General features: G+C 39.8%; 1 protein-coding gene across 3 annotated transcripts in view; it reads right to left on the bottom strand.

Moving 5' to 3' along the window:
• Positions 1-8,218: 8,218 nt before the first annotated feature.
• The window catches only part of Cdk15 (cyclin-dependent kinase 15), an 83,250-nt gene continuing 81,583 nt past the window's right edge, over positions 8,219-9,885 (bottom strand). The window contains exon 13 of one of the 3 annotated variants that reach the window (XM_013035970.1): positions 8,219-8,362. In XM_013035970.1, the coding sequence (XP_012891424.1) occupies positions 8,253-8,362 (110 nt within the window). In that variant the 3' untranslated portion in view covers positions 8,219-8,252. The remainder of the gene's footprint in view (positions 8,363-9,885) is intronic. The other 2 variants (XM_013035838.1, XM_013035907.1) reach the window with 2 other exon arrangements.

Genomic DNA, 9,885 nt, shown 5'->3' with positions numbered 1-9,885 from the left:
CTGGCTCCTGACTCTGTACACCTTCTTGGCAGCTTTTAAGGAGTTTTTCTCTGTTCTCTTCTTAGAAGACACATCTCTTACCCTCTCCCAGGCCAACTGGCTCTTCAACTTGCTTCCATCTACTTCTGAATCTTTACCCACTCCCTCATTCATTTATTTTGTAAGCATGCCTATACATCATACACTGGCATTACTAGTGATTACAACATACCAAAATCCTTATTCTTGTGGAGCTTACTTTCTACTAGGGTGTAAAAAAAAACATCCAATAAACATAAAACATTGGTATATCATATACAAAAATAGATCAAGAACCAGCAACATAAGGGGGGTGAAAAGGAGTGCTGGGTTGCAGTCAAAAAAATGTGATAGGGTGTTCATTTAAAACACATTCTGAAGCCAGCCTGGGCAGAAAAGATAGTCATGTTCTTCCTTTTTTTCTTTTTCTTTTTTGGTCCGTCTTGGTGCTTGAACTCTGGGCCTGGGTGCTGTCCCTCAGCATTTCAGCTCAAGGTGAGCGGTCTACCACTTGAGCCACAGAGCCATTTCTGGTTTGTTTTGGTGGTTTATTGGAGATAAGAGTCTTTCTTGCTTGGGTTGGCTTTGAACTGTGATTCTCAGGTCTCAGACTCCTGAGTAGCTAGGATTATAGGTGTGAGCCACTTGCGCCTGGCATTTTTTTTTTTTTCCATTCCTAGGGTACAGTGACACTCTTATTTCCAATTAACTACTAAAAAACTGGAAATGGCACTATGGCTCAAAGTGGTAGAATACTATCCTTGAAAACAAAAGCTCAGAGACAGCCTCCAAGCCTTGAGTTCAATCCCTAGGACAAAACAAATCTTCTGTATACTGGGTAAGGCCTGAACCTGCCATCCCAGCTATGGTAAATAATGCAAATAGGAGTCTCATGGTCTAGGCAAAAAGTGAGACTCTATCTCAAAATAACCAGAGCAACGGGCCGGAGGCATGGCGTAAATGGTAGAACATCTGTGAAGCCCTGAGTTCCAATTTCCACACCTTAAAAATTAAAAAAAGCAGTAAAGTAATAAACAGAAAAGGGTATCATCTTCTTACTTTGGACAGTGATGTATCTGCTTTCTGGAAATATGGCAGCATCTCATGACAATGAGAGAAACTGGACTGAGGACTAAGGCAAAGGACATCGACGCTGCAGTGAAGAAAGATGGAAAGGCCTTGTATGGTCAACCCAGTCGCTTAATGATAGAGATGTGTGAAATTATGTCCTATGGATCAAGCCATTGGATGTGGGTTTTCAGTTCTGACAGCACAAAGCATCAACTCTATTCTGATTTCCCTTGTATGGAATTCTCTTCTTTCTTCTTCAATTACCTGCCGGGCAAATTCCCCCTTGAAGGAAAAGCTTGCCATCATGTCCTCTGAGATGGGCAAATGGGTATGTTGTCACTGGTTGGCTTTACTTCCACCTAACATTCTAACACACTATAAGGTCCCTAAGGGAAATGTTAATCCAGTGCCTAGACATATGTCAAGTGAACTAACAAATGTATTAGAAAGATGATTTTATATTTTGATTTATTTTGATTTATTTTGTGCAATTGCAATGTCCCATGATAGTGCTCAGAATGGTGCTAATAAACTTTGATGAATTCATTACTAAGCGCATCAGGTCTTCTGTTAGTGCACATTAATCTGCTTAGGGATATAGGAGAGTTAGAAATACAAAAATGTGAAGCTCAGCGGCTTCACCTGGACTAAGTAACACAATCCTGGAAATTCCTTTATGGAAAGTGTCAAGAACAATAAAAAGAGATCAAATCTTCTTTGTTGATGTAATCATCAGGAAAAGACCTCTGAGCTTTTCCGTTCTAAGAACTGTAATTTCCCAAGATAATATTCTAGAAGTTAACCTCTATTGGATTCTTTCAAAAACTTCATTTTAAAAGATGAACTTCTTCAAGATTAACTTTAAGGTGGTATTAGAAGTACTCACTTAAAATATCAAGACATGTTAGGTGTCATAACAAACTTCCATAAAAATCCTAAATTTATCCTTCCTTTTTTCCTTCCTTCCTTCCTTCCTTCCTTCCTTTCTTCTTTCTTTCCTTCCTTCTTTCCTTCCTTCCTTCCTTTGTCTTGCCCCTCTCCTCCCTTCTTCTTTATTTTTTTCTATCTTGTGATATTGAGAATGGAGCCTAAGCACATGTTCCAACACTGTCCTACAGGACTTTTTGTAACAATGGAAAAGTTCTTTGTATTATACAACATGATCATCTCATGAACATTTGAAAACTGGTCAGTGTGATGACTGAGGAATTGATTGTTTAAAAGTTAACTTAAAGCCGGGTGCTGGTGGCTCACGCCTGTAATCCTAGCCTCTCAGGAGGCTGAGATCTGAGGATTGCAGTTCAAAGCCAGCCCAGGCTAGAAAGTCTGTGAGACTCTAATCTCCAATAAACCATCAGAAAAACCAGAAGTGGCTCCGTGGCTTAAGTTGTAGAGAGCTAGCCTTGAGCTGAAGAGTTCAGGGACAGTGCCCAGGTCCATAATTCAAGCCCCACGACTAACAACAACAACAACAAAAGTTAATTTAATAGATAATCAAACAGAATATAAATAGTTTCTCATGTGGCATTGCGTGGTAGACAGTGTATGTCTGTTTTATGTGACCTAATATTGGGCAGACAACTGTTATACTGTAGTAACAAATAACTGCCCCCAAATATTAGTGGGTTAAAATATAACAGTTTTATTTCTCTTTCCCACTAATATTCATCACATATCATCTGGGAACTCTTCCATATCGTCTTGTCCTAGGATCATCTGAAATGCTGCTGGTTACAGTAACAGGCCTGAAGGGCCTTTGACTAGCAATCCAATGACACCGAGTCATTGACTAGACTAGATCATGTTGCTCTGTCCACCTACTAAAAACCCAGGAAGGGCTAAACAGTCACAGATGCCTGGGAGACAGAAGTATTAGCTGAGTAGCACTGAGGAGTAAGAAAGCACCACTAATCAAATCGGACCCCTCTAAATCAGTTTTTAAAAATTTAACTGTGTTTCTATCAGTCAACAAAATCATGGGAGGAATAAAACCATACACAAATACCAGGAATACTTACATAATTTTATTAAGCTTTTGAACAGGTAACTCTATTACTTAAAGGAGAAAGAAAATGAAGCACAAGCACAATTTATCTTTTATTGTAATTAGAGAGAGTAATTGTATCGATGTAGATTTTAAAATAGCCTTTCTTAGAAAATAAAACAAGTCTACTTATTCTTGCTATGACACAGTCTTACCAAAATTCCAAACATGGTCTATTCACAGTTGTTGAAGAGTTATTATCAGAGAATGTTGTTGGTGGACAGCAGTTCTAACCTCTGCTATGGAAATCCCTTCTACTGGTCTTCATGTCTTGGGGGTGAGTGCAGCGGAAGTTCACCCCTTTTTTATTTGTGGGAACATGTGAACAGGCACAACTCTACAGACTCTTCCTGCTACATCACTTGAGTAGCATGCTTGAGCTTTTGATCTGTCCTAATCGTGGCCACCCTTTTGAGCACACCAGACACTTGCTTTGAATCCCCTAGATGGAATTTCTCTAACCCTGAGTTGTCTTTTTTGTAGTTAACCTTCCCTATAGCTTGGCACCATGCGTCTCTTTTCCCCTATAACCTTCCCTGGAGCATGCCCAGAGTTGGAGGTGGGCTGGGGAAAGCACAGGCTTTGGGAATAGAGTTTGTACATCAAATCCTAGCTACTTATATTTGATTCTTAATCTTCTTTGTAAAATGGCAACCAACTGCACTGAAATCTTAGCATTATAAAGAGGATTACTCAGGATTAGGTCTGCAAACTAATAGGTGCACAATAAATATTTCAATATGACATTTAAAATGGAATGCGTGGAGTTGAACATAATAACTTAAATATGGTCCGATCCATAGAGAGGAGGCTATTTCCTTTTCTTAGGACAACATCTTAGCCCTTCATTTATGTGGCCTAAAAGCATTAGCACTATCTGTTGGAGGCAGCCAGATTATACCATTAATTCACATTGTACTTCAAAGTGCCATTTTCCACTAAGTCATAGCCTTACTTAAGTTGTAGGCATTTAAAAACCAACATAGAATAGAAATTAAAATCAGATAAAATTTGATAGGAATAAATATTGCTTTGGATTGTTACTCATTAGCTCTTAGTCCTCTGAATCATGTGCTACAGAGAAGCTAAAAGTGTTGCATATTCTACAGATCTGATAAGCCTGTGGATAATAGAAAAATCAGAGATACTGAGACAGCTGGGCCTGAGGTCTGCATCTGAACTCTGGCATCCTACGGACTATGGAGGAGTTAACATCACTGAGCCTCAGTTTCGTCTTTCATAAAATGAAAATAATAAATAAACCATGATAATAGTATTATTTCAATGAGTTGTGTTCTAAGTTGTAAGTGCATTCTCTGATTTTATTCAAGTAATTCATAAATATTTGACTAGGGCAAGACTCAAGTATGAGCCCTTTACCACATCACTACTGGCCTTCCGCTAGGTTGAATGAATAACCATTGTTCTCTGAGTCCAGCACCTGTCTGTCCCATCATCCAGCCCATACCACTTCACATTTCAGGTACATCTGGGCAAGCTTTGTCCAATGTCTTACTTAATGCTCATGAAGGCAGATTTCTTTGGTCTATCTATGCATGTTTCCTCTCCCACCTCAGATACTGGGAGACAGTTACCATTTTTTAATTCTCTCTTAATTGGTTTTCCCTTGCTCTTCAAAAGGAGACATAGAGGTCTCTGGTTTCAAGGCTCCGATATTTCCTGAGATGATACCCCGGTGAAGTAATTTGAGTTTCCCTGGCTTGTTTTAGAAGGAGTCATTGTAGGAAACGGTGTATTGGCACAGGCAGATCTCCTCTTACTTGAGGGGTTTATGTGTGTGTGCATGCATGTCTGACGGCTCTACAAGGCCTGAATCGCATCTTTGTAGATACTCTTTTATCGCACCATCAGCTAGCTTATTACTTTTGACATCACCCTGAACCACAAGGGTAAAATAGGAGGAGATAACCTGAAATTCAGTTCTAACCAGCAGCTCAATTCAAACTCCTAAAATCTGAGTGGGGTGGGGGTGGTAACATTCCCATAGTCCAGAAGAAGCCGCACACTCTCCCAGGAAATGATAACAAGTAGTCTTTAACAAGTCCTTGTGTTGACAATGTTATCTAAGAGATTATCTTCCCTGGAGACGTCTAAACTTTAATCCTCTCCTTGCCACACTGTTTTGTTGTTGTTGTTGTTGTTGAGGGTAAATTGTAAATAAATACAAAAGTGACAGGCTTCTGTAAGCACCCGCTCCATTTCCAAGTTCTCTCAATTGTCCGTCTCCTGCCTCTTATCTTGGAAAATCAACCTTGTGACCTAAGGATGGATCAAAATGATTGGAGCTGTTTTGAAGTCTTCTTAGACTCTTAGTCTATGTTCACTTTTGAATCCAATCAGCATCAAATTCTAGACAATGAGAATAGCAATTCCACTGCTTTATTTTTAGGTATTATGTGCTTGAGCATCATATCTAAAACTTTCCAGGACATAGGTGATGATGTTAAACCCCTGGTCCAGTATAGAATTAGATTTGAGGCTTCTTAGTAAGCAAATAAAACAGAAATAATCTGAATGTAGCCCTGAAAGAAAATGAGGAATAAACAAAATAAAAATAATGAACAGCAGAGTATAGAGTTGTAAGAAAAACCTAATGGATTGAGGGTTAAATAAAGGAAAAAGTGACAATAAAGTATAGAAGATATAATATCGTAGACCTGTTAATAAGAACAAAGAAGTTTTAAAAATGACCAAAACCAAAGCCAGGTGCTGGTGGCTCATGCCTGTAATACTAGCTACTCAGGAGGCTGAGATCTGAGGATCATGGTTCAAAGCCAGCCCAGGCAGGAAAGTGAGACCCTTATCTCCAATAAACCACTTGAAAACTGGAAGTGGTGCTGTGGTTCAAGTGGTAGAGGCTCGCCTTGAGCTGAAGAGCACAGGGACAGTGCCCAGGTCCAGAGTTCAAGCCCCACGGCCGACTAAAAAAAAAAAAAAAAAAAGACCAAAACCAGCTGGACACTGGGGACTCAGGCCTGTATTCCTAGCTACTCAGGAGGCTGAGATCCGAAGACCAAGGTTCAAAGCCAGCTTGGGCAGGAAAATCCATGAGACTTTTCTCTCTAGAAAACTGGAAAACCAGAAGTAGAACTGTGGCTCAAAGTGGTAGAGCGCTAGCCTTGAGCAAAAAAAGAGCTCAGGGACCATTCCCACACCCTGAGTTCAAGCTCTACAATTGACAAAAAAAAAAAAAGATCAAAACCTATCTCAGGGGTCACAACTGAAATTCTAACTCACCACAACCCATTGTTTGAAATACACCAAGCTTTGAAATAACCTGGGGAAAACACCAAGTATAGTACCCAACATGTGGCAGCACCCAGTAAACTTTAGTTCCTCTTCATTTCTCTGTTGTAGACATCAGCATACATTTTTTTTCTTCGTGCCTAACACTGACATTTTGAAGATGTATCAAGAGTCTTAATTTTGAGGAATTGCTGCCAGTTACCAAGTCCTAATGCCCCAATTTACATTCTGACTCTCCTAAAAAGTGAATATTTTAACATAAATTCAATTCAGTGCAAAAGATTTACAGGCCCCCAGTGTCCATGTGATTACAGCTTTTAGTCTCTTCAACTTCAGCACTGTCAGAGTTTGTGGATCCTAAGCCATTTATTAAACAGTTTAATTGCTCTAACTTCTCCCTCTGTGGTTCATCTCCTACAGGTTTTATCTCCTTACGTTAGTTCTGAGGCCTTAGGGACATCACAAGATTACTCCAATAGAGGCTAAATCTGCCTCCTCCCTTCTTCAATTGCTGGCACAGGCACCAGGCTTGACTAGCTGCATTTAATTGATTTTCTACTGTGACCAATTTATGTCTACAGGTAATAGTTCTTTGTGAAAGAAACTGTATGTACATCAGAAAAGCAGCATTATCTCTTTCTCTCCCTTCTGGCTGTGTATATAGGACAAAATCCATAATAACAACAATAGAAATAACGATAATGCTTAAAAGGCGCCCATATCCGAGACCAATTTCATTAGTGTCTTTGATAATTTTATGAAGGGTAAACCCTCCACATTTGGAGACTGCAGGTAAAATTCATCCTGTAAGGAAACAGCAAAAACTACTCTAGAATATATTTGACCTGAAGACTATCATGTAATTGTACTGCCAGTTAGTAATTCCAATTATTTATTGTCAAAATACAAACATGTATTTCATAAAAATGCTCTAGGGAACAGCAATGTCTCAACTTCCCTGTTCTTTGAAGACAAGATCGTTGTTGAAGAGCCAGAAGGCAGACATCCTTGATATGTATTTGCTTTTAAACGGTGACAGAGATCCAAGAGAAAATGGCAAAGAGCTGAGTCTTACCCTGTGAGTGACATGGGACTGCACACATAGCATGTGCCAATGGTTACCATTTAGGCCTCAGAATTCCGTTAGGGAGCATGGACAATGTGTGTTTGTCAAAAACGTAGTAAATATCATGCTTGTGGTTTGAGATATGGCAAGTGTCACTAGAAAAGCTGGTTGGCCCTGAACAGGAGCACCACTGTGATTCCTCTATACAGAGTATTGTCCTCCTATTCTTCTAGAGGCTTCTGTACTGTGGTGTTTTTTTGGCATTGTCCTACCTGGCTTTCTGTGCCTGTTAGCAGAACTTCTTTTAGTGTGTGGTAGCTTTGGGGAGACCCTCCACAGCACCCCTTCCTCTCAAGATTACCTTAGAGGATAATTTATACCACGAAGGTGACCAAATATCTCAGTTTACTGGGGATTGTGGCAATTTTTGAATGGAAGGACTGACATCAGTCTTAGGCAACTGGGATGTGGGTCACCTCTGATTTACTCTTGTCAGCTGACACAGAGATCTATCTGGCTAAGAGAAAGCAGCATCCATTCATCAATGGAAGGTCTCATCGTGTAGAGGGGTAAACAGCAATACACAGCTTAGGAATGAAGGTCTAAGTAGTCAGACTAGGCTTCCTACAGTTGGGGATAAAGAGCTAGATCCAGAGCAGAGGTGCTCTGAATTGGTAAACAATGACCTGTCCACCTGGTAGTGATTGACTTTCAGTTCTGTCCATCAAGAGCTGGACTGGTGGGATCGCTTACCTGGAAAGACCTTGGTGGCCTCGCGCTTTCTTCTTACCAGCATTTGCTAAGCCGGGTTGGGAGGTGACCCTTCCTGTAGGAGGCCAAAAGGTCACACATTTCTGGCTTTAGCCTCACTCCTGAAACTGTGAACAAAGACTCTTCTGTAGGAAGGGAAAGAAAAAAAACCAACGTATTATTCCCTGGGTTCTTTCCCAATATACCTTTTATATCTAATGTAGCATTTGTTATCCCAAGAGACATCAACAGGGGCAGACTTATTTACTGTTTATACTGACTCATCTTGCTGACTCTGCTAATAGTTGTCAAGTGTTTCCTATTTAATTCAGTTCAATCCATATTTACCAAGTGGAGACTGGAGGCTAATGTTGGAAAGGTTTGGGAGGCACATTGAAGGAAGTGAATGTCATACCAGCAAGACTGGACTCTAGTCCCAACAAGAAGACACAGCAAGCATCAGGCTGGCTATGTATTTTAGAAAGTTTTAAGTTCTGTTTCATGTATTAGGCAATCTATTTAACTATATACACTCTAGGTAAATTTTGTAAATTAAGAAATACACACTGTAGGTGAATTTTATAAACTAAAAACATTATTTAGAACATACACATCTGTGCACACACACACACAACTTTCACCCTTACACATGTACAGATAGTCCTCAACTTACTGATAAATCTATTATGGCAAATCCCTGAATTCAATTTCAGCATTAAAAAATGCACTTAACACACTTAACCTAACTTATTGAACATAATAACTTGGCAACATAGTACATGGTAGACTATTGGATGCTTCCTAGTGATTGAGTAATTTGGAGGTGTGGCTCTCTGCCCCTGCCCAGAATGGAGTAAGAATGCCACCATCCCCTAAAAAGATAAAATTTCAAAATTTAAAGTCCAGTTATTCTCTGATCCCTGCTGCAGATACTCACACCTAAGGATGCTCTTGTCCCTCATTTAAAATGGCACAGTATTTGCCTCTAACCTACACATATCCCCCTCTAGACTTTAAATCAGTTCTAGATGATTATACCTGACACAATGTACATGCTAGATAAGTAGTTGTTACAGTACATTGCTTCAGAAATAATGTTGAGATAAAAGTCTGTTCATGTTCAGTACAGATACAATTTTTTTCTGACTGGTTGGTAAATATGACATTGGTAGAAGTCAGGGGCACAGAACCCTCAGGAATGAAGGGTCCACACTAGGATTTCTGTTGAATGTATATGGCTTTCTCACTCTCATAATGTAAAGAAAAAAATCTTAAATTCAGGAAGTCTGTATTTAGTTAATTGAGCACCCCTGCAGTTTGCATTTCCATAAATGACTAGGGGAATCATTAGGGGTCTGCTGTTTCTAAGTGCTCACTAAGCTACAGCTATGAGTCAGGTTCTTTAGAGGTTAAAATGGAGTTCAATGGTGAAGTGGGGAGAACGTGAGGTGGAGGGATAAATTTCCTGGCAGACCACTGTAAGTTTAAAGAGCTAAATGTATGTGTATTTTCCTTAAATGCAGTATGTTTTCAACAAAGAGTAGCCACTGTCATAAGATATCATCTGGAAAAAACCTGCTAAGGATAGGAACCATGTGGGTCACCAAAGTACACACATGTGCACGCACGCACACATACACATACATGTATACACATACCCCCCCCACAC

This window comes from Dipodomys ordii, unplaced genomic scaffold (assembly GCF_000151885.1).
Source record: "Dipodomys ordii isolate 6190 unplaced genomic scaffold, Dord_2.0 Scaffold1, whole genome shotgun sequence".
Taxonomy (NCBI): domain Eukaryota; kingdom Metazoa; phylum Chordata; class Mammalia; order Rodentia; family Heteromyidae; genus Dipodomys; species Dipodomys ordii.
Note: the sequence above shows the minus strand (reverse complement) of the source record. Positions and strands in the feature narration are given on the sequence as shown.